Source organism: Saccopteryx leptura, chromosome 2 (genome assembly GCF_036850995.1).
Source record: "Saccopteryx leptura isolate mSacLep1 chromosome 2, mSacLep1_pri_phased_curated, whole genome shotgun sequence".
NCBI lineage: Eukaryota > Metazoa > Chordata > Mammalia > Chiroptera > Emballonuridae > Saccopteryx > Saccopteryx leptura.
In genome coordinates this window covers 360,079,033-360,103,770 of record NC_089504.1, presented here as the reverse complement: position 1 = coordinate 360,103,770, position 24,738 = coordinate 360,079,033, and the positions used below count along the sequence as shown (strand labels likewise).

General features: G+C 57.4%; 1 protein-coding gene across 7 annotated transcripts in view; it reads left to right on the top strand.

The window, feature by feature from the left end:
- GAS7 (growth arrest specific 7) overlaps positions 1–24,532 on the top strand; it is a 220,422-nt gene extending 195,890 nt beyond the window's left edge. For all 7 annotated transcript variants that reach the window (XM_066364871.1, XM_066364873.1, XM_066364878.1 and 4 more), the window contains exons 9-14: positions 486–564; positions 10,111–10,239; positions 11,131–11,254; positions 13,877–13,956; positions 16,289–16,387; positions 17,987–24,532. In XM_066364871.1, the coding sequence (XP_066220968.1) occupies positions 486–564; positions 10,111–10,239; positions 11,131–11,254; positions 13,877–13,956; positions 16,289–16,387; positions 17,987–18,100 (625 nt within the window). In that variant the 3' untranslated portion in view covers positions 18,101–24,532. The remainder of the gene's footprint in view (positions 1–485; positions 565–10,110; positions 10,240–11,130; positions 11,255–13,876; positions 13,957–16,288; positions 16,388–17,986) is intronic.
- The last annotated feature ends 206 nt before the right edge of the window (positions 24,533–24,738 follow it).

The window sequence follows — 24,738 nt, the reverse complement described above, 5'->3', positions numbered from 1 at the left end:
CGTGTGTGTGGCTGAGGTCAGGGTCAAGATCCCCTTTTCCCGTGATAGACAGTGGTCTCTGCACCATTCGTTAAAAGACTGTCCGTCCTCCACTGAGGACTTGGCATTCTTGAGTCTGTTGTTGGACCTGGCGTTCTATTCCCATGTCTACTGTGGCTTACCAGCAGGTGTTTGTGCCCTTGTCGCCCAGGGAGGGGCAATGGGAAGCATGGGGTGACTACGGAGCCCCCGCCCCCACCCGCTGCACTTTGCCTCCCTTGTGCCCCCGGCCCCTGTTCTCTGGGTTTGGGGATAATTTCCCCAGTCTGCTCCGGTCAGTTTGGGACGGCTTGGGTTGAAACACAACGTTCAAGTTTGTTTCGTGCCTGGCCTCTGCCTCATCCAAGCCTGCGATCTCTGCTGCTGGGCACTTCCCCAAGACTCGGGGTCCCAGACATCAGGTCCCTGCGGCTCGCTCCAGTCTGACCATCTGCTTCCTGTTGCAGCTCCCTGGGCGAGGCGTGGGCACAGGTGAAGAAGAGTCTTGCAGACGAGGCAGAAGTTCACCTCAAGTTCTCCGCCAAGGTACGTCCTCCCTGCTGCCCCTTCCTCCCTGCAGTCCCCCCGGATGCTGTCACACACTGGGGCTCTCACTCACGGGGGCTCTCACACACTGGGGGGGCTCTCACACATAGGGGGGCTCTCACACATGGGGGCTCTCACACACTGGGGGGCTCTCACACACTGGGGGGGCTCTCACACACAGGGGGGCTCTCACACACAGGGGGGCTCTCACACACACGGGGGGCTCTCACACACGGGGGGGCTCACACACGGGGGGGCTCTCACACACTGGGGCTCTCACACACGGGGGGGCTCTCACACACGGGGGGGCTCTCACACACTGGGGGGGCTCTCACACACACGGGGGCTCTCACACACACGGGGGCTCTCACACGGGGGCTCTCACACACTGGGGGCTCTCACACACGGGGGCTCTCACACACAGGGGGCTCTCACACACTGGGGGCTCTCACACACGGGGGCTCTCACACACTGGGGGGGCTCTCACACACTGGGGCTTTCACACACGGGGGGGCTCTCACACTGGGGGGGCTCTCACACTGGGGGGGCTCTCACACACACGGGGGCTCTCACACACTGGGGGCTCTCACACACTGGGGGCTCTCACACACGGGGGCTCTCACACACTGGGGGCTCTCACACACGGGGGCTCTCACACACGGGGGGCTCTCACACACTGGGGGCTCTCACACACGGGGGCTCTCACACACTGGGGGCTCTCACACACTGGGGGCTCTCACACACGGGGGCTCTCACACACTGGGGCTCTCACACACTGGGGGGGCTCTCACATACAGGGGGGGCTCTCACACACTGGGGGGGCTCTCACACACTGGGGGGGCTCTCACACACTGGGGCTCTCACACACTGGGGCTCTCACACACTGGGGGGGCTCACACACAGGGGGGGCTCTCACACACTGGGGGGGCTCTCACACACTGGGGGGGCTCTCATACATTGGGGCTCTCACACACTGGGGGCTCTCACACACTGGGGGGGCTCTCACACATGGGGGGCTCTCACACACTGGGGGGGCTCTCACACACTGGGGGGGCTCTCACACACGGGGGCTCTCACACACAGGGGGGCTCTCACACACAGGGAGGCTCTCACACACTGGGGGGGCTCTCACACACTGGGAGCTCTCACACACTGGGGCTCTCACACACTGGGGGGCTCTCACACACGGGGGCTCTCACACACAGGGGGGCTCTCACACACTGGGGGGGCTCTCACACACTGGGGGGGCTCTCACACACGGGGGGGCTCTCACACACGGGGGGGCTCTCACACACACGGGGGGCTCACACACACGGGGGGCTCTCACACACGGGGGGCTCTCACACACTGGGGGGCTCACACACACTGGGGCTCTCACACACTGGGGGGGCTCTCACACACGGGGGCTCTCACACACACGGGGGCTCTCACACATGGGGGGGGCTCTCACACATGGGGGGGGCTCTCACACACTGGGGGCTCTCACACACTGGGGCTCTCACACACTGGGGGGGCTCTCACACACTGGGGGGGCTCTCACACACTGGGGGGGCTCTCACACACTGGGGGGGCTCTCACACACTGGGGCTCTCACACACTGGGGCTCTCACACACTGGGGGGGATCTCACACATGGGGGCTCTCACACACGGGGGCTCTCACACACACGGGGGCTCTCACACACTGGGGGGGCTCTCACACACGGGGGGGCTCTCACACACGGGAGGGCTCTCACACACACGGGGGGCTCACACACACGGGGGGCTCTCACACACTGGGGGGCTCACACATGGGGGGGCTCTCACACACTGGGGCTCTCACACACTGGGGGGGCTCTCACACACGGGGGCTCTCACACACAGGGGGGCTCTCACACACTGGGGGGGCTCTCACACACGGGGGGCTCTCACACACTGGGGGGGCTCTCACACACGGGGGGCTCTCACACACTGGGGGGGCTCTCACACACTGGGGGCTCTCACACACGGGGGGCTCACACACACTGGGGGGCTCACACACTGGGGGGCTCTCACACACGGGGGGGGCTCTCACACACTGGGGGCTCTCACACACGGGGGGCTCACACACACTGGGGGGCTCACACACTGGGGGGCTCTCACACACACGGGGGCTCTCACACACGGGGGGGGCTCTCACACACTGGGGGCTCTCACACACGGGGGGCTCACACACACTGGGGGGCTCACACACTGGGGGGCTCTCACACACGGGGGGGCTCTCACACACTGGGGGGCTCACACACGGGGGGCTCTCACACACTGGGGGGCTCACACACACTGGGGGGCTCACACACGGGGGGCTCTCACACACGGGGGGCTCACACACACTGGGGGGCTCACACACTGGGGGGCTCTCACACACGGGGGGGCTCTCACACACTGGGGGGCTCACACACGGGGGGCTCTCACACACTGGGGGGCTCACACACAGGGGGCTCTCACACACTGGGGGGCTCACACACGGGGGGCTCTCACACACTGGGGGGCTCTCACACACGGGGGGCTCTCACACACACGGGGGCTCTCACACACTGGGGCTCTCACACACTGGGGGCTCTCACACACTGGGGGGGCTCACACACTGGGGGCTCTCACACACAGGGGCTCTCACACACTGGGGGGGCTCACACACAGGGGGGGCTCTCACACACTGTGGGCTCTCACACACTGGGGGGCTCTCACACACGGGGGGGCTCTCACACACTGGGGGGCTCTCACACACACGGGGGCTCTCACACACTGGGGGCTCTCACACACTGGGGGGGCTCTCACACATGGGGGGGCTCTCACACACGGGGGCTCTCACACACTGTGGGCTCTCACACACTGGGGGGCTCTCACACACGGGGGGGCTCTCACACTCGGGGGGCTCTCACACACTCGGGGGGGCTCTCACACACTGGGGGCTCTCACACACTGGGGGGCTCTCACACACTGGGGGGCTCACACACTGGGGGGGCTCTCACACACTGGGGGGGCTCTCACACACACGGGGGGGGGCTGCTCAGCTCGTCACAGCTGACTCCTGTGTGTAGTGTTGACCAGTTCCTAAGATGTAAGCGTCAAGGGTCCGGTAGAGATGCACAGGAGCGCAGCCATGGGACTGTGTTTCCACTATATTCATGTTTCCAAAGAGCCCTCTCTCCCCCACTCCCTGGCTCATGTCTCCAAATTCCCTCAGACTCTTAACTTTTCAGGGGGAAAATGACCCGTGTCTTGAGTGAGATAATCCACACTAACGTGTGCATGCATGGCGGGGCTACCCGCTGTCATGCTTGGCTTTGAAAGGAAGAGAGATGCTGAGACCACTATCCCCAGTGGCCTTTGCCTCTGGGGGGCCACACTCTTCCCTCGGCCTTCCCGCCATCCCCAGTCAGCCACGGCCGCCTGGGAGGACACTGGGACAAAGTACTCAACCTGTCTGAGCCCCCATTTTCAAATGAGGGGGCATACTACCTCCTTGACTGCCTGCAAGGACTGCCCCTCCCCAAAGATGTCTGCTGCTTCCCGGGGCTTCCACACTCGGTGCTCACGGGTCCTCACTCTTTCCTGGTGCTAATCCCACAGCAGTCGCCGTGCGGGGCCTTGGGGGCCCCGTGGGACGTGTGCTGTCGGAGGACAGGAGTCTGGCTTGTGCCAGGCCTCCCCCAGCCCCTGTCGCGATGGTTCCCGGCCCACAGAGGGCGGAAGGAATGACTCAGATAACAGACACGGGCAGGAGCTTTAGAAGGAGCTGGGATGGAAGAGAGAGGCAGCTCCATCACTAGCAGCTCCATCACTAGCTCCTTCCTGCTAAAGGGTATTTAGTGTCCCAAGAGGGAGCTGACACCCAGATGTGAGGAGAAGCCCTGGCCAACAATAGCACACTAACCACAGACACCAAGGACTTCACAAGGAAATTGCCACTCACGCTCTGAGAGAGAGAGAGAGAGAGAGAGAGAGAGAGAGAAAAGGGGACTTAGTGAATTAGGCTCTTTTCTGCCTTGCATACAAAGCAGCAAGTTATTTTTGAGCCACAGACCCTGGGCAGTGTTCCCTCTGAGGTCTCCCTTCCATCCTGGCCCCCGACAGCTCTGTTCTCGGCTGGTAGAACCCTCCGTGGACTGACCAGATGGACGGGAAGGCTGCCGTCATGGGGGTGGGGCTGGGAGCCCACTCTGCCCAAGCTTCTGAAAGGGCTCCTGTGGCCCCCCGGGAGTCCTGCTGGCCCTGACTTCCCATCCGCAGGACCCCTGACTCTGGATTGTTTATAGAGCACACCGGTGACAAAACATCCTATTCCTTTCACTACCGGGACTCACGCCACCACTTCGGGCCAGCGGTGGTGTTTCTGGCGCTGACCAGTTCTGACACTACCTGGGGTCCTACGCTAGAACTGCATTCCGACGCTAGTCACCTGGAGTTATTAGCACAGGCCCCCCAACAGGTCAGGGCCCAGTCCCCCAAGACTTCCCCCACTTTGGACGCCACTTGCAAGGAGTGGGTGCCCAGGTCACCCACACTTCGGTTGACTTGGCTACAAATTGGGGGTTGTGAGGTCTGATCGTTTGCTAGAACGGCTCCCAGGACTCTGGGAAGCACTTCCTTAGGCTTACCTGTGTATCACATAGTGCAGGACAAGATAGATGCTACAGCCGGACAGACAGATGAAGAGGCACGTAGGACAAGATTTAGAAGGGTCCCGAGCCCAAGAGCTCAGTCCCTGTGGAGTCGGGTGCTTCACCCTTTTCGCACGTGGATGTGGTCACTGACCCAGCAGCTCCCTGAACACTGTAGCTGACAGATTTTTCTAGTAGCTTCATCGTGTGGGCACGAGCGGTCAGTTCCTCGCTCTCCGGCTTCTCCCCTCCCCGCAGAGGTTGGCGCGATGGGCCTTAGAGTCCCAGGCTTGTCATCATGGCTCGGTCTTTCTGGCGGCCAGCCCCATCCTGCAGCTATTCAGGGAGCCCACGAAGAGTCACGTCGTCAGAACAAAAGAGGCTCCTGTCACCCAGGAAATTCCAAGGGTCGTGGGAACGCTGGGACAGGAACCAGGGTCCACAACCAAAGATTAGAACAAAAGATGCTCCCAGCACCTCTACCTCTTAGGATGTTTCACAGGTTGTAGGAGCTCTGGCCAGGAGCTGAGGACAAGGACCAGAATTTACCCTTGTTTTTATATCACAGGATCCCAGTCATAGAAGAGTTCTAGATAGTTAGGTGCCGGGAATAAACTCATCCCTCTGCGTTTTATCACACAGCCTGCAAGACAGCACTCCCTTCTCACAAATGCAAAGGGGTGCCGGGGTCAGAGCCTAGCCTAGGGTCCCTCAGAGGGGGCTCAGCTACTGGGGAGGCAATGGTGAGGACTGAGGGAATCGGATACTTGACCCCAGACCTCTTCTCCAGGCAGACCAATGGCGTGTAAAGCTCAAAACCCTGTTCCAAGGAGTGCTCTGCCCTCACTTAGGGGCTGACCAGGGTGGTACAGCTGCCCCCCCAAATGCCCAGGGTCGCGGGATGGGAAGCTTACAAAGAATGTTCGCTTAAGGTGGGTTTTCCTCGGAGACCCTGGGCTGCCTCCAGCCTCTTGTCAGCATTGGTGGCCTTCAGTGATTTCAGCAGCAGCCCCGTGGCTACCCTGCTCTTCTTTGAAAAGAAAGGAGAGCTCCAAGGATTTATGGTTTGCCAGGGATATAATGTGACTCCATACGCCTAAAACCGCTCTTAGCCTCTGTTCCAAGAGGCTCGTTGAAACACCGCCGTTCTGTGTCGAGGGTAAGAGCTCTGTAAGAACTGCAGTTTTGTGACAGCAATCTTTCGGGCTTTGCTAGTCAACCAGCTCAAACCAGTTAGTGGCAACAGGCTGCTACAAAGAAGTGATTACCATCCACAGAAGTCGAACCTGGCTGTCACTGAAGAAAGGAGACCAGAACGATGGCTTGTGATGGGAGAGAATCTAATCGTGCCATTAGAGGGCATGCATTCAGGCAGAAGATTTTTGTGGGCAGAGTGAGAGCTGGAAGCCATGAGTCTCAGTCAGTGCTATTACCAACGAGCTCTCTGACCTTGAACTAACCACTAAGCATCTCTGAGCTTCTTTTTTCTTTTATTTTTTCATCTGAGACTTACCTGATGGTGATCCACAGTAATACATTTTACACACACACACACAGCACACAAGTATCCATCCGTGCCCAGTAGCCACCTGCGGGTACACATGCACACGCACACACACACACCCCACACCTGCGGGTACACATGCACACGCACACACACACACCCCACACCTGCGGGTACACACGCACACGCACACACACACACCCCACACCTGCGGGTACACATGCACACGCACACACACACACCCCACACCTGCGGGTACACATGCACACGCACACACACACACCCCACACCTGCGGGTACACACGCACACACACACACCCCACACCTGCGGGTACACATGCACACGCACACGCACACACCCCACACCTGCGGGTACACATGCACACGCACACACACACCCCACACCTGCGGGTACACATGCACACGCACACGCACACACCCCACACCTGCGGGTACACACGCACACGCACACGCACACACCCCACACCTGCGGGTACACACGCACACGCACACGCACACACCCCACACCTGCGGGTACACACGCACACGCACACACCCCACACCTGCGGGTACACACGCACACGCACACGCACACACCCCACACCTGCGGGTACACACGCACACGCACACGCACACACCCCACACCTGCGGGTACACACGCACACGCACACGCACACACCCCACACCTGCGGGTACACACGCACACGCACACGCACACATCCCACACCTGCGGGTACACACGCACACGCACACGCACACACCCCACACCTGCGGGTACACACGCACACGCACACGCACACACCCCACACCTGCGGGTACACACGCACACGCACACGCACACACCCCACACCTGCGGGTACACACGCACACGCACACGCACACACCCCACACCTGCGGGTACACACGCACACGCACACGCACACACCCCACACCTGCGGGTACACACGCACACGCACACAGTGGAGGCACATTTCACGGAACAGTACTCATCTCTGCGCCTAAAATGCACTCTGATGTTTTTCTCCTGTCTGGTCTATTTCCATCAAAGAGCTGGTCCTGACCCACTAAGCTGTTTCCGCTACTCTTAGCATCCCACCGTTTGAAAATCGCTGAACCACGGTCTCTGACATTTTTTTTTTTTTTTTTTTTTTTGCATCTTGAGATTTCTCTTCCTGCCGCCTGTGTGAGGTGAGAACAGGGGGAGGCTGAGAGTTAGGGGTTCTGAGCAGACAAGCTGAATGGATCCCCAGCCTGTCCCATCCAAGGTGGGCTGGCTTGCAAGTTCATGAGGACACGCTTCTGAGGACATGTGACTCCCAGTTAAACAAGGATGCTCAAAAGTTAAAAATGAGTATGAAAATATACCTGGTCAACTATTTGTTTAAAAAAAAAAAAAAAGAAAAACTATGTCTTTTCAAAGTATTTAAAATACAGAGCAGGGTTTTCAACTGTGGACCTGCTAGAAATTTCGTGCTGTTCTGCAAAAGAGTTCACCTCCCTGACGTTGTATGAAAATTATAGACCCAGTGATCTCAATCGAATTCCCTTACGCTCAGGGTGATTTCTGCCTTAGCTGTCCCCGAAATAATTCTCCTATTTTCACTAGTCCCCAAGTGCATACACACAAAAAAGGTTGAAATTAAAAAGGTTAAAAACCACTGACATAAAAGAAGAATCCATGGAATTGAACCACCTCTGACAGCCGCTAGCGTTACGTTTCCGGAATGTCATTTGGGATTTGGGAAAAGCATTTCTGTACGTTGGCAGAGCCTGGGAATCCTGAGTATCGTAAAGCCCCTGCCGGTCACTCCTGGGCACTTTTAGGGTCCTCAGAAAGAGACCTCAGCGTCACCGCGTCAGTAGGCTGAGCTAACTAACCGTCACAGACCTCCCCAACCCCGTGAGGAACAAGTTTCCATGGCAGCTGAGAGATGCAGCTCCTCCTCCTCCTCCTGGGGAAATACCTCCTCTGTGTGGCACGTCCTCTATAGCTTTCAAGTTTGCAGCATCGTGCAAACTGCCACCAGATGGGGGTGTTTTCCTATGCAAGGAAACGTGCATGGGTTCAAAAAATATATGTAATAGTGGACAGTCACAGCCAACATCAGAAGGAGAGGGTGCTTGGGTAGCCCACTCCCTGGCTAGCCTAGGTCACCCAAGCGCAAAGCTGTTGATACGCGGGGCGTTGGGCACTAAAGGTTTTGTCATTCCCCCAAGTTGTGAAAGCGTGCTCACGCCGCACCAGCTCCATCCAGGTGCAGACACGGTCGTGGCCCAGGTGGCGAGGCTCCTGCCCTCTTGGCACCCACGGTCACGTGTAGCCGGGTGTGTAGAACGAGGACCATATCAGTCCTCAAGGTCTCCGGAGAAAAAGATCATGAAACAAGAGCCTGCTGAGAGGGAAGGGAGAAATCACAGAATCCGAGTGTGGGGTGTGTGTGGTGGACGGGAGGCCATGGAGTTCACACACACGGGGAAGTTCAGCTGCACTTTCCGGAGGCACCGCGGGGGCGGGGGGGGGGGGGGCACGGGACCCAGGAAGGCTGGTCGGAGGGCACAGGAGGCTGGATTGGGTGGGGCTCCGGGGGCCGAGTCAGGAGTGGGTGAGGCGCGTGGAGGCTGGCTCCACAGGGCAGGGCTGCTCACCTCCACGTGTATCTGATTTCTTACCAGATATATCTCATGGCCACACCAAAAAAGAAAGTATTATACGTTCTCCTTCAGAAAGGAAAGGGAAAAAATAAAAGAGAAGGAAAATGCTTGAGAAGCACAGCCCGCCCCTCTCAGAGCGTAGTTAGACCTTTCTCCGGCTTTCGGAAGGCGAGGCCGGTTACCTGTGGTGGGACAGAAAGGTGACCGTCCCCGCGCACAGCGGTGAGACGGGCAGAGCCTCCCTGTGCAGCCCGCTGGAGGGGCCCTGTGAGCCCCCACCCCGGCCGCAGGTGGTTCCCACCGCAGATGCCTCAAGCTCTGGACCATGTCCAGATCACCTTCGTAGTTTCTGCAGCCGGCACATAGCAGGTGGACTGTGATCACCCACGCTAAATGACATCCCTGCAAATGATAAGCGCCTGGGGACATAGGTATGGTAGCTCGGTTTCTGTCCCCAGAAAGCTTCTAGTTTGGAAAATAGCCCTACAGGAAGCTGTGGGAGCTTAGACGGGGAGGAGGTGGCCAACGTGGGGCTCAGAAAGCCTCCAGACTCTAACCTGTCCATCCTGCGGTGAGAACCCTGCGGCCTGGCCAGCCAAAGCGACTTCCTGAACCTCGACCTGATCAGTGGCCATTCGTACCCTTCCTGTCGGAGGGGCCAGGCCACTGCCCCAGGCCCCACCCTCCCCTGCGGGGCTGGGAGGTGCCCTCCCCCCTCACTTCCTTGCAGTTGATGCCCGGGGTCCTGAGTCCGTCCCCCTCACTCTCAACAGCTTCACAGTGAGGTCGAGAAGCCCCTAATGAACTTCCGTGAGAACTTCAAGAAGGACATGAAGAAGTGTGACCACCACATCGCTGACCTCCGCAAGCAGCTCGCCAGCCGCTACGCTGCGGTGGAGAAGGTGAGGGGCCCAGGACGCGGGGGCGGGTGGGGGGCGGAGGCCTCCTGGAAGAGGGGGGCGGGGCGGGGGGATTCCAGCCCACACCTGGGGAACCTGCCTCCGCACTCACTGAAGGTCAGTAGGACCTGCCTGCCGTGGCACTCGGCCACTGCCCAGAGGTCCAGTGGGAGCAGGAGAGGAGCTATAGTGGGCCCCGTCAAGCCCCTGAGAGAGGTGTACCGGTACTTTCCCGGGACGCGGCCCGGATGGTGCGCTCTGGTCTGCATGCGCCCCTTTGTCTGGGCCGCACCTGGGGGATCCTCTCCTGACTTAACCACACCCCTCCCCAAAGTTGGGGAAGTCTGAGCTGAGTGCCCCCTGCTGATGGCCAACACTGGGGGGAAGAGAGCTGTCCCCCAGGGCGAGGACCACGCAGTGACTCAGGGGAGGGCGGAGGGGGAGCACGCTGCAGGCACCCTACACTGCCAGCTGCTGTCACTGAAGGCCAGTCCTGCCCCAGAATGGAGCGGCTGGCGCTGCTATCCGCTAAGCACTTCTGGGAGCTGACAGAGAGGACCCTGTGCTCCGTCCCCACTCACAGGCTGTGATTTTAGGACCACCTGCAGGTGCCCAGGACCCGTGAAACCCTGGGCTGAGGTCCTGGCTGCAGGCCAAGCCAGGGTGCAGTGGAAAGAGAAGAGGGAGGACGCGCTGGGCCGCACCTACACGGCGGCCCCCTGGCCGAGAGGCCGGTCTGGTGGGTGGCCTCGCAGAGCTGCAGGGCCACCATCCACAGACGCGGAGAGGAGAGGACCCTTACCCAGGAGGGGGTGGCCAGGCCGCGGGACCCGCGGGACCCTGTGGGCTCTGAGCCCTCTGAACAGCTGGCCCACGCACGCCCTTGGCCCCCAGGCGCGGAAAGCCCTCACCGAGAGGCAGAGGGACCTGGAGATGAAGACCCAGCAGCTGGAGATCAAGCTGAGCAACAAGACGGAGGAAGACATCAAGAAGGCCCGGAGGAAGTCCACGCAGGCCGGTGAGTGGGGGGTGGCGCCTGGCCTGGGGCGGTGCCTGCACGCAGTGAGGCTTAGCGTGGGGGCGGGGCGGGGGCGGGGCGTCGGCACATCTGTCTCCCGGCCCTGGCTCTCTGACCAGGACAGGTTACTGCCTCCTGTCCCCACAATTCAGGAGGCCTGTCACTGCGGAGCCCCTAGAAGTACAAACCCCACCCACTCAGGGAGTGGCCCTCCAGAGGTTCGCCTCTGCTGATGGGCTTCTGCCCCGTCCCCGTCAACGGCTGACATTTTTAAGAAAATAACCCCATTTCGGAGTCTCCCTAAAAAATGCGTCCAGTGAGTTGGTTTCTGCGTCCACCAAGGGGTAAAAATCAGCTGATGCCCACGGAAGGGGCAGAAAAGCCAGTAAAATCTTCTCAAATATTTCTATTTTTAAAAAAAGTCTCATTGCACGCAAGGACAGTGCACATTGCTTTCCAGGATCAACGTGTCTGCGGTGGGATTAGGTTTGGATCGATGGTCAGTAGGTCCCTTCCACCTCAACTTCTGGTGAACCCGGTACAATCAGTTTATTATAGAGGGAAGGAGCCACTGTATGGACATTTTGAAATGAGATGGTATAAAAATGTCAATAATAGAATAATAGACACATAGCATGTGAGATAAAGATCTTATCATGTGCAGTGATAAATGGCTGGGTCCAGAAAGACAAGGCGTAATATTACTTACTGGGGGTGGGGAGGGAAGGCCAGGATGAGGAGAGGTATATTTAAATTCATTTTATTACGTCATTAAATAAAATTACATTACCCAATCCATATCTTCGCTTGCTGAAAAAAGTTTAATCAGCACATGAAAATACAAAATCGTATTTTGCCCAATATAATCACCATCAATACTTGCTAGCGTTTTAATTTTTAAAGTGTTTTTCATATTTACATTTAAATTTCTACAGATGAGGTTGTTTTATATATATATATATATATTCTGTGTTCTAAAGTTATATCTTCATTAATAATATGTCTTAGAAATAGCGTGATTCCATTACCTATATGTTTAATTACCCATCCATTCACGGACATCAAACATTTTTAGTGTCTGAATAGTATCCAAGTGTAGGATTGTCTCCAACTTCATTTCATCGTTTCCCTCACTGATTTCTGTAGGGCCTTTCGATTGTGTTGGCGTGTTTGGCAGTGCCCGCAATGCTGTGTAAAATGCTGTGTTATAAATGTGTCTGTGTGTGAGTCTAAATCCATACAGAGCGAGAACAGAGATGTGAATGTGTATTCACTTTGACAGGTGTCTCCAAACTGCCTTCCAAAGAGGCGTGCCCACCAACAGCATCAATGTTTCCTAAAGTCTTGTCAGCACTGTGTGACACAGGGTGACCTCATACTCGCCGGTGAAAATGATATCTTGTTGTTCATTTAATTTGCATTTCTTTTTGAGTGAAGTCGAGCCTGTGTGTGTGTGTGTGTGTGTGTGTGTGTGTGTGTGTGTGTGTGTGTGTTTTCTCTGAAGTGAGAAGGGGAGGCGGCAAACAGATCAACAAACTCCTGAATGTGCCCGACCGGGATCCACCTGGCATGCCCACCAGGGGGCAATGCTCTGCCCATCTGGGGCATTGCTCTGTTGCAACGGGAGCCATTCTAGTGCCTTAGGCAGAGGCCATGGAGCCAACCTCAGCACCCGGGCCAACTTTGCTCCAGTGGAACCTTGGCTGCGGGAGGGGAAGAGAGAGATAGAGAGAAAGAAGAGGGGTAGGGGGGAGAAACAGATGGGTGCTTTTCCTGTGTGCCCTGGCTGGGATCGAACCTGGGACTTCCACACACCGGGCTGATGCTCTACCACTGAGCTAACCAGCCAGAACGAGGTGGAGCCTTTTTAAAATAGACTCACAAGTCACCTGTGACTTTCTTCTGTGAACTGAATAATGCACATCCCTACCCCATTTTTCTAGTCCGGTGACTGGTCTTATTCTTACTGATTGATTGATAGAGATCACAGATAGGGTAGGGAAATTAACCTTTTGTCATTTGAGGTGCAAATATTTTTTCTAGCTTGTTGATCTTTTAATTTGTTTCTTTGTTTTTTTGTGGTTTTTTTTGGAAAGGACATCCCCTTTCAAGTTATTTTTTTTAATCACTTCTTAATAATATTCTTTTGACTTCAGGTTAAAAAAAATTAAATATAGGGTGGGGCAAAGGTAGGTTTACAGTTGTGAATACACGAAACAAAGTTTATTCTTGTATTATAATTTATTAATTGTTGTATTATTTTTCATATGAACAACTGTCACTCTATTTTTGCCCTACCCTGTAGTTAGGCCACCAGACGTTTATTTTTTCTCATGCCAGTGCCTAATATTAAGTATTTCACAAGTTCTGATTTGCAGGGTTTTCATATTCATATTCTAGATGTTTTGTCTGGGGTCGAGTTCAGTTGGGCACATTGAAGCTGGTCTCTGGTCGTGTTGGGTCGCCCCCTCTCTTTGTTCTGCTTTTCTTTCCCCCACCCCCACTTTCCAATGGCCTCCATGACCCCAAGGAGAGGAGAAGGCACGGCAGGGGGTGCGGGCGGGAGAGGGTCGCCATGACAAGGACAGGACAGAGGGTGATGGTAGTCCTGGCCTTCTCTAGGAGACGACCTTATGCGCTGTGTGGACCTCTACAACCAGGCCCAGTCCAAGTGGTTTGAAGAGATGGTGACCACGACATTGGTGAGTGCCCAGAGATGTGTCAGAACCCCCGTCCGGGGACTGGCACCCGGGAAGCCCCGGGTGGGTGACAACGTGGAGGTGGCTGTGGAGACGGTCATTCTGCCTGCTCACGGTGGGGTCAGGACCTGGACTCGGGCCAGCCGGTGCTGGTTCGGGCTCTGGCGCTCCCTAGCAGTGTGAACGTGGGGGAGGGTTGGATCTTGCTGTGTCCTCCTTGGCGATCCCCTGAAGAGTCAGGTTTAACTGGGAGTGTCCTCAGCCGAGACGACGGTGGCCCCTTTAGGACAAATAGCCGAGTTGAGGAAGCGTGACCTTCTCACCCCGGGAGAGTTCAGGTTCGTCCTGCAGAGGAGGCCCGCACCGGGCACGTGAGTGCTGAGGGTGGGGCGCTCTGTAGGAGGGCGGGGGGCCCAGGCCTCAGCCCCTTTTCTTGCCTTCATGAGTTCTCCTTGTGACGGACGGGGCAGCGCCTCCTCCTTGCTCACACTTTGTTGCAGTGAAGTGCAGCGGGCACTTGGGCCGTTGGGCCTGATGAGAAAGCAGGGTCCTGCCAGGTGTCTATCACAGCGTCCCATGGCCTGTAGCCACCCGCGTCCATCCGGCACAAGACGGTGACCTGGTTTTCCTCCCGGTTAATCTCCTAATTAAGTCCCCTGCTTTATTCCCTCCCTGGTTAATCACCTGGGCAGTGACCTAGTTATGCACCGAATAACATCCTGATCCCCTAAATGCCAGAAATGTGGGACCACCTAGAAACCAAAGGACAAACCCTTTCCGCTCTTCCCTTTGACAGCGGCCACCCGACTCCCAGCCCGCCCGCTCCCACCCCCCAGCCTCCCCTGGCCTGGTCCCTGGCCTGTCCCTCAGCACGGGGGGTGGACAGAGGACAGAGGCCCAGGGAGGTAGACACTCCTGCACGTGTCCCACATCTCTACCCTGCCGGGGACCTGGAACTGGAGCCACCCTGGTGTAGAGTCATGATTTAAGACCACACCAGACCCTGGTTCAAATCTCGCTCCTCCCACAATTCCCTGTCACTCTGGGCAGGGGTATTACCTCTCCGGCCGTTCATTCCCTTGTTTGGAAAATGCAGAGAGGAACAGAACCTGTTAAGATTATTAGGAGGACAGTCCCGTCCTAGGATTCAGGAAATAGCAGGTGCTGTGTTACTATCGTCGCCTCCACTGCGAGATGTGGGGCGAGTTCTCCGTCAGCCCTGAGGGTCAGAGGGGATCAGGTCTCAGCAGGCAGCGACTGGTCTCGTGGGAGAGAGTGGTCTGGGGCCCGTGTGGGGGGGAGGGATCGGGTCTCAGCAGGCAGCGACTGGTCTCGTGGGAGAGAGTGGTCTGGGGCCCGCGGGGGGGGGAGGGATCGGGTCTCAGCAGGCAGCGACTGGTCTCGTGGGAGAGAGTGGTCTGGGGCCCGCGTGGGGGGAAGGGATCAGGTCTCAGCAGGCAGCGACTGGTCTCGTGGGAGAGAGTGGTCTGGGGCCCGCGTGGGGGGAAGGGATCGGGTCTCAGCAGGCAGCGACTGGTCTCGTGGGAGAGAGTGGTCTGGGGCCCGTGTGGGGGGGAGGGATCAGGTCTCAGCAGGCAGCGACTGGTCTCGTGGGAGAGAGTGGTCTGGGGCCCGTGTGGGGGGGAGGGATCGGGTCTCAGCAGGCAGCGACTGGTCTCGTGGGAGAGAGTGGTCTGGGGCCCGCGTGGGGGGAAGGGATCGGGTCTCAGCAGGCAGCGACTGGTCTCGTGGGAGAGAGTGGTCTGGGGCCCGTGTGGGGGGGAGGGATCGGGTCTCAGCAGGCAGCGACTGGTCTCGTGGGAGAGAGTGGTCTGGGGCCCGCGGGGGGGGGAGGGGTCGGGTCTCAGCAGGCAGCGACTGGTCTCGTGGGAGAGAGTGGTCTGGGGCCCCGCGTGGGGGGAAGGGATCGGGTCTCAGCAGGCAGCGACTCGTCTCGTGGGAGAGAGTGGTCTGGGGCCCGCGTGGGGGGAAGGGATCGGGTCTCAGCAGGCAGCGACTGGTCTCGTGGGAGAGAGTGGTCTGGGGCCCGCGTGGGGGGAAGGGATCGGGTCTCAGCAGGCAGCGACTGGTCTCGTGGGAGAGAGTGGTCTGGGGCCCGTGTGGAGGGGAGGGATCGGGTCTCAGCAGGCAGCGACTCGTCTCGTGGGAGAGAGTGGTCTGGGGCCCGCGTGGGGGGAAGGGATCGGGTCTCAGCAGGCAGCGACTCGTGCAGTGACTCGTCTCGTGGGAGACAGTGGTCTGGGGCCCGCGTGGGGGGGAGGTCCCTGGTGGAGGGGGCATGCTCAGCGGCCCCTGGGCTCTCCCCCCGGTGCAGGAGCTGGAGCGGCTGGAGGTGGAGAGGGTGGAGATGATCCGGCAACACCTGTGCCAGTACACCCAGCTGCGGCACGAGACCGACATGTTCAACCAAAGCGTGAGTGCCTGGGGGTCTGGGCCCGGAGGCGCGCCTGCCCCCGCTCTGGGGCTGGTCAGGTGGTCCTCACAAACGAATCTGCCCTGAAGGTGGACGGTGGGCCACCTGGGGGTGGACTGGTGGGTCGCTTGCGAACTCATCCCAAGCACAGGAAGCAGACACAGGCCTGAGAGCCCCAGGGAGGAGGAAGCTCACGAGGGTTCATGTCTCTGGAGACGCCTGGCCTGAGACGCCTGGCCTGCTCGGGGCGTTCCTTCCTGAGTGGGAAAACAGGCTAGAAGGATTCAGGATATCTCAAGCTAGAATTTCATTTGTCCTGTCCGGCGTGGGGACTGGGGGAACAAATGGTGGGGCTGTTCACAGACCTGGGGCCATGGAGGCCACTCTGCCCTCTCGCCCAGCCCTGAGGTCTAGAGGGTGACGCGCCCGAGTGAGAAACTGGGTGGGGAGGCGCAGTCCTCCAGCCCCCCCCCCACTCCCACAGCCCTCTGCACGTCTATCTGTCTGTCTGTCTATCTGTCTGTCTGTCTATCTGTCTGTCTGTCGTGCAGACCTCCCCTGGGACCCTCAGCACGTCCATCTGTCTGTCTGTCTATCTGTTTGTCTGTTGTGCAGGCCTCCCCTGGGACCCACAGCCCTCTGCACGTCTGTCTGTCTGCACATCTGTCTGTCTGTCGTGCGGGCCTCCCCTGGGACCCACAGCCCTTTGCACATCTGTCTGTCTGCACGTCTGTCTGTCTGTCGTGCGGGCTTCCCCTGGGACCCACAGCCCTTTGCACATCTGTCTGTCTGCATGTCTGTCCATCTGTCGTGCGGGCCTCCCCTGGGACCCACAGCCCTTTGCACATCTGTCTGTCTGCATGTCTGTCTGTCTGTCGTGCGGGCCTCCCCTGGGACCCACAGCCCTCTGCACGTCTATCTGTCTGTCTGTCGTGCAGACCTCCCCTGGGACCCTCAGCATGTCCATCTGTCTGTCCGTCTGTCGTGCGGGCCTCCCCTGGGACCCACAGCCCTTTGCACATCTGTCTGCACGTCTGTCTGTCATGCGGGCTTCCCCTGGGACCCACAGCCCTCTGCACGTCTGTCTGTCTGCACGTCTGTCTGTCTGTCGTGCGGGCTTCCCCTGGGACCCACAGCCCTCTGCACATCTCTCTGTCTGCACGTCTGTCTGTCTGTCGTGCGGGCTTCCCCTGGGACCCACAGCCCTCTGCACATCTGTCTGTCTGCACGTCTGTCTGTCTGTCATGCGGGCTTCCCCTGGGACCCACAGCCCTCTGCACGTCTATCTGTCTGTCTGTCGTGCAGACCTCCCCTGGGACCCACAGCCCTCTGCACATCTGTCTGTCTGCACGTCTGTCTGTCTGTCGTGCGGGCTTCCCCTGGGACCCACAGCCCTCTGCACATCTGTCTGTCTGCACGTCTGTCTGTCTGCACGTCTGTCTGTCTGTCGTGCGGGCTTCCCCTGGGACCCACAGCCCTCTGCACGTCTGTCTGTCCCCTCTGACAGGCCGCCCCGACAGGCACAGAGATGTGAGCAGCGTGGCTCAGAGGCTCTGCTGCCGTCTCTTGACAGTGACCTCTCTTCTCCATCCCTTGCAGACAGTTGAGCCTGTGGACCAATTGCTTCGAAAAGTGGACCCAGCCAAAGACAGGGAGCTGTGGGTCAGAGAGCACAAGACGGGGAACATCCGCCCTGTGGACATGGAGATCTAGACGGGCACATGCCGCCCCGGGGGTCCCGCCCAGGAGAGGGGCTGGGCGTCCCGTGGAGAGGAGGTGGTGGTTCCCGCCATGGGGCCTGCTGCCAGGGGGGGCTTGCCCCCCCACTCTCCTGGCCCACTGGGGAGAGGCAAGGGTGTGGCCTGCAGCTGGTGACTCCGGATGGGCAGCCTGGATGGCCCCCCTGGGGGGTCCCTAACGTTCCCAGGCCCAGAGGACGGATCCGCAGCCCCACTCTTGTCTCTGAGGCTGCAGACCCCCAACTCCCATGCTGTGCTTGCCGCTTCGAGAACAAACTGCGGCTGGAACTTTGGGGTCCCTGCAGCGCACTGTAGGGGTCCTCTCCCCGCCCAGCACCACCTGTGTCACGTGCTTGTGCCCCTGGAAGTCCCAAGGTCCTTCCTCCAGCTGGCCCTCTTGTCTCCAGGGCTTTGCAGGGTGGGGGGAGGGAGGTCTCTGGCTCCAAGCCAAGTGTCAGGATCACAGCCGTGGACGGGAGGCACCGTTCAGCGGGACAGCCCGCACTCAGAACCCTTTGCAGCCCCTCCCACGGCATTCTGGGAGCCCGCGTTCTGGCTCTCCTCTGTCACCTTTCCTGATCAAGAGTCTTGGGAAGCAGGCCTGGCTCCTGCCCTCCCAGACTGACCCTGCCTGGAGAGGTCAGAATGGAACTACCTCATTCAGCAAATTAGCCCTCTGTTGGTGTTGAACCGTGTGTCCTAGGAGATCAGGCATCCTCTGTGAAGTCTCCTCTCTGAACACCCCAGTCCACCCCACCTTCAGATGCTACTTCCTCCCCCCCCCCCAGCCCTCTCCATGCTCTTAAAGGCGGGGGAATGGTTCAGTCCCGTGTGGGAGACGGGTTGGGGCAGGTCTCTGTCACCCCCCAGATGGCTCCACCTGCTTTTGCATGGCGGGATTGGACTCACTGTCCCATGTGTGGCTCTATCTCACTGGTGGTCACTGTACAGGCATTGAAGACTACGGTGGCCACACTGGGTTGTCGCCTCGCCTCCGAGGCAGTGTCCTGCCACCTGGGTCTCTCAGCGCCTTCTGCACGTCCTGGAACCCCACGTCATCTCCCAGTTTCTGCAAACACCTGGTCTGCGTACGACTTAGGAAGCTTTCAGGCTTGTAGTCAGGCCCCTGGCCATCACTTTCTCCTGTTCCCAACCACAGAACAACGTGTCCATCATGTTGCCTTTTACTACTGTTATTATCATTTGAGAGAGAGAGGAAAGGGAAAAGAGAGAGGGGAACATAGATCTGTCTGTGTATACGTGTGTGCCCTGACTGGGGATCGAGCCGGCAACTTCTGTGCTTCCAGATGACGTTCTAACCAACTGAGCTATCCGGCCAGGACATCCATCATGTTAAGTCTTGAGAATCAGTTCAAAAGGACCAGAAGAAGAAAAGGGACTGAAAGGAAGTCATGCAGCTAGCAAGGGGCAGATTCCTGCTTGGAACCCACACCCTGAGAACCCACCCATCTTTCTTAACCTTCCCATAGATGGCTTTGGGTTTACAGGACTTGTGGTGTGTTTCCCGAGAGCGCAGAATTCTGAGAGCACCACCCACCGGTCTTTCAGTCTTACATGTTGGTATCTGATGACTCGTCACCTTGAATCTTTTGCTACCTTCCTCTCCATTGAGTCAGAATCGCTCTCTCACAGTTTATGGTAGAAAGATACCAACTCTACTAAAGCAAACCAAACTGTCCCACTTCTCTTACGGAAGCATCCCCATCAGAAAGGTCAGTGTGAAGGCCTTCTGTCCACCTGCGTGAAGAACCACGCCTTCTGGCCCTGGGCTCAGGCCGCGACACCAGCCACCAGCTTCAGGGTATTATTTCTTAGTTTCTTTATTAAAAACAGGTGCTAGTAGTCATGGCTTTGTGGCTTGGTAAACTAGTTTGTAGTTGATTTTCAGATGTTCAAAGCCGATAGCCTTGTTACGGACACAGATGTTTTGAGTGGCTGTGCCCATGGATTTTACCTTTTTGTTTTCATCTGAGGACTCCGGAGTCTCCCGTCCCTCCCCGGGACAGAGGGAGCTCTCTCGCCTCTTCCAGGGCAATCTGAGTTGGCCCTTTGTGGGATAGCCTGTTTCCTGAAGTCATTCTTCACACACACACCCCCCATCCTTCACATCAAGCATTTAACTAAAACCAAGCAATGTGCTAAGGCCTGAGGACAGGATATGAGCTTGTCATCAGGGAAGCCCATGACCCGTTATGCTGTAGACTTCTCTTGACTTCTCTTTTCTCCCGGGGTTTCTGCAGGTTGGTAGCTTTGGCATTCACATACATACAGGTCCTCTCGGCAGAATTTGGGTTTTTGGAGATACTGTCTGTGTGCTGATAGGTCTGCATTCGTGCCGCCGTTTCTCTGTTGAGCAGACGGGGCACCAGCCAGGCACTGTGTGAGGTGCCGGAAATGTTGCCGCCTACCAGACAGGCACTCTCCCGACCTCGGGGCTCCACACAGGCAGGGGAGTAGTTTGACCTCTCTGGAGAATGGGCGCACGGAACCTTCCACACGGAACCCACTGGCAGCCTGTAATTACAGTGCCACTGCCACCACATGGCATTCACCCGCTGGGTGGTGGCTAGACAGCAGTAAGCGTTCAGCAACCTGAACCCTAGACTCCAGACCCCGGACACCTGGTCACGAGACCCTCGCAGTCCGTATCCAACTTGCATTTCTGAGAGGTCTTTTGTTTATAACTTCACTAAAAACTCACTTTACCAAGGGGCTGGAGCCCAAGCATGGGCAGTGAGCACCCGAAAATGAACACACTGAATGAGGAGCAGAGCTGAGGTCCGCAGTCCCGGCCCCGGCACTGGTGACAGCACCGCCTCCAGGGAAAGTCAGAGTCGGGAGGAAGTCTAGAGAGTCTGAAAGCGCACTCGGGCAGCAGACACTCTCTCCGCGTTGTTGTTCTGGTTTTGCTTGTGTTTTGGTGTTTAGGTTATTAGGACGATTCAGAAAAGGAGAGTGTGGGTTATCCTTGAGCACATCTGTTGTTCCATTGCGGAGAACAAGCGAGCCCCTTCTCCCTACTCACTTTTGTCTGTGAAAACCCGGCTTAAAATATATACACATACGTCACTTGACCGGTGGTGGCGCAGTGGATAGATCATCAACCTGGGAGGTTGAGGTCCCAGTTCAAAACCCCAAGGTCCCCACCTTGAGTGTAGACTCACCTGGCTTGAGCGTGGGGTTTTCGGCTTGAGCAGGGATCATCAACATGATCCCAGGGTCGCCGGCTTGAGCCCCAAGATCACTGGCTTGAGCAAGGGGTCACTGTCTTGGCTTGAGTCCTCCGTCAAGGCACAAATGAGAAGCTATCAGTGAACAACTAAGGTGATGCAACTACAAGTTGATGCTTCTCATCTCTCTCTCTCTCTCTCTCTCTCTCTCTCTTCTGTCTCTCTGCCCCCACACACACACACATGCACACACCAAAAAATATATATATATCCAAGACAAATGGTGTTCAAACTGAGCTGGTTGCCATACAAACTTTAGGAAAAACCGCTCGTTTCTCTCCATCATTTATTTCCAGTGTTTGCGAGCGGTATTGCAAAGCACTGGTCACCTGATCCACAGGGGTGGCCTCTGAGATTCTGCTCGTGGGACCCCCCTGAGCCCCCTTTCTTCCCCCACCCAGAGCCTGGTGGCGGGAGAGCTTTGCAGTCAGCAGGTCTCTGCTCGCCAGAGCTGAGCAACGGCAGAAGCACACAGAACCAGTGTGCACGTTCAGAAACCGGGGCTGTGTTACCTTCCCTCCGTGAAAACCAGTCAGTCGCTGGATTCGTGGACGGATGCATCAAGATCTTGGCGGAACCCGAGTCCCTTCTTGGAAACACAAGCCATAAAATTCAAAGCACGTCAAAGGCCTTGGCTTGTCTAAGTGATTTTTCCTTCCAGCTGTGAGCAGCCTGGACCCAGAGAGTTTACACAGAGTCCTGCGGACCCGCCCGTGATTATGTAGGCAGGGGATCTGCAGATGCTAAGTGGGGTGCCGGCCGGCAGCGTGCTTGCTTAACCTGCACACCATCTTCCTCCCAGAGCCCTCCCGCTCCGGTAAGACCCCCGCCTTTCCTCTTCACAGGTTCACTGACGTATTTGACATGCAGTCTTGGGGCTTGTTGACCTACGGTAAAACTCGCCCTTCTGAAGTATATGGTTCTGTGAAATTTGACAAGCTTCTACTTGTCACCGCCACCACCAAATCAACACACTATTTCCATCACTCCGCAAGGTCCCCCAGAACGCTCTAGTCGATCTATCCCTCCTATCCCCAGCCCTGGGCAACCCCCAATTTCATTTTTCTGACCTTATAGTTTTTGTGGGGTTTTGGTTTTGGGTTTTTGCCGTTTCTCAAATGTTGTATAAATGGAGTCACACCGTGGAGCCCTTGAGTCTGGCTTCTTTCTCTCAGCCTCGTGGTTTTGGAGTCGCCCGTGCCGTCGTGTGCCCGTGAGCTTCTTCTCTTGCACTGCCAAGCAGCGTTCCACGGCACGGGTGTGCCCCGTGGCTTCCTTGCTTTTAAAATGTGTTGTTCGCCCCAGGAGGTCCTGCTCTGGGGTCTGCAGCTTGTTTGCACGGCTACTTCTAGCTTGCTGCTTCCTAAAGCTCCCGAGAGCCCTTCTCCAAATGCCAGCTGTGCCCGCAGGCGGTTCTTGGGGCCACACACGCCTTCTCGGTCAGGGTTAGGAGCTGACAAAGCAGAGAGTTGCCAGGGAGTGCGGGGAGGGGCAGGCGGGGTCTCCCGGCTGCTTTCACTCCTGCTGTGCCCCGAAGCTCACCTCTCCGCCCACAGACCCCTGTCCTGGGGGTCCTCGCGGCTGCTCACACGGTCCCTGGCATTTGTTGAGCACCTGGGGTGGGGGTGTGGAAGGCGAGCAGACTGGGACCTCCGCTTCTCCTGCGCGCCGAGGGTGTTGATTCTTGCGCCGAGGGTGTTGATTCTTCCGCAGTCGCTGCCTGGTCTTCCCCCTCTCGGTTCCTACTTTGTACCCTGTGCGCACGGTCACACCGGAGCTGGGTCCCGGCGGCACAGGGGGGCACGGTGGTACCTAGAGTCCTCATGAGAGGGGTGCCCTGGCATTTCTCCACTGGGACACAAACGGAGCTGCAATTAAAGAGTTATGTGAGCTTTTGAGAATGTGGTAGTTCCTCTTAGGCCCCCCCAAGATGATGTCTTGATCCAAGCCATGTCTTGATCGGGCCCTGCTCAGTGACAGGTGAGCCCTCCCCAAGCAAACTGAAAACATACCTGGTCCAGGACAAGGTCCGGGGAGCCCGGGCCCCCAGGCTCCCATGGTGGGGGCCAAGGAGCTACGCCGCTGGGCCGCTCTGGGCTGACTCCGCCAAGGAGGGCTCCTGTCACTGCTCCTCCCACCCCCAAGAGTATCATTCCTCTCAGGCCTTTCCTGGCAGTGACACAGGACCCAACTCCTGTGGCAGCAGGTGTGGGTGACAATAAGATGTGACCAAAAAAAAAAAGCAGTGTTCTATTTTCCCTACACCCAGGCTCTTCTCAGAGCCTTGATTCAGAGGGGTCTCTGAAGGGGAGGGGACACTCTCTGTGTGCTGTTCAGGGGACACTGACCCTTCGTGTGTCAAGGATTCCTCATGGGACTGCAATGGTGGAACAAATGCAGAAGGGACAGACAGCACGTGGGCTCCGCGATGGGGGCAGGACAGTGGGGAGCTGGGACGGTTTCCAGAGGCCAGAGCACTGGACTCAACCCACTCTGCTGTCCCGTAAGTCCTGTAACCTGAAGCTGTCACACCCCCTTCTGGGACCATCACGGACTCATCAGTCAATTGAGACTCTCCCTATGCAACAGGCTGGCCTCCAGGCAAACCATGTGGACCCAGGGACACACATTCAAAGGGACGCCAGGCACCCTGGGCAACGGGCCCCAAATCTGCATCTCTGCCTTCTCTTAGGAAGGAGATAATGGGGGTGGGGGGACACAGCAGTCCTTGCATAGACGCGAGCACATCAAACCCTGGGCAAGTGGAATTTTCTAACAAAATAAACTAGCTTGTTTGGTCTGTTTTCTGTAACTTTTGCTAAATACTTTATACATTTTTAACGTTACAAAGCTGTGTCTCCCGCCAGCATCCCTCACTCTGGTATGAATGTGTTTCCTCCAAATTGTATACCTTTCCACCCTCTGGCTGCCTAGGTCAGCAAATGAAACGGATGTAATATAATTTATAAATAACGCTGTTGCAACTCTGATCCCTACGGAGGCTGTTAATCTGCTGTGCCCACACCCCCCCCCCCACCTCCTGTAAGAGCACCTGTGTGTATTAACGCTAAGGAATTAAATGTTTCAGGAGTTTAAATTTTGAAGGCATTTGCTATAGATAATTGTTCTGCATTATTATAAAGAGTTTTCAGGAAGTTAAATGCTCTCCCGTTCTTTTTCTTCCCTCTCTGGCTCTGTCTGTACACTCGAGATGCTTAGATTCGCCCCGTGTGAAATAAACTGTCCGGAGACACTGGGTCCTGCTGGGTGACCCTCCTTCCTGGAGGGCTGCCACGTTCTCCTTTGGACAAATGGCCTCCACATTCCTCCGGGCTCCCAGGACTGCTGAGGGTTTTACTTA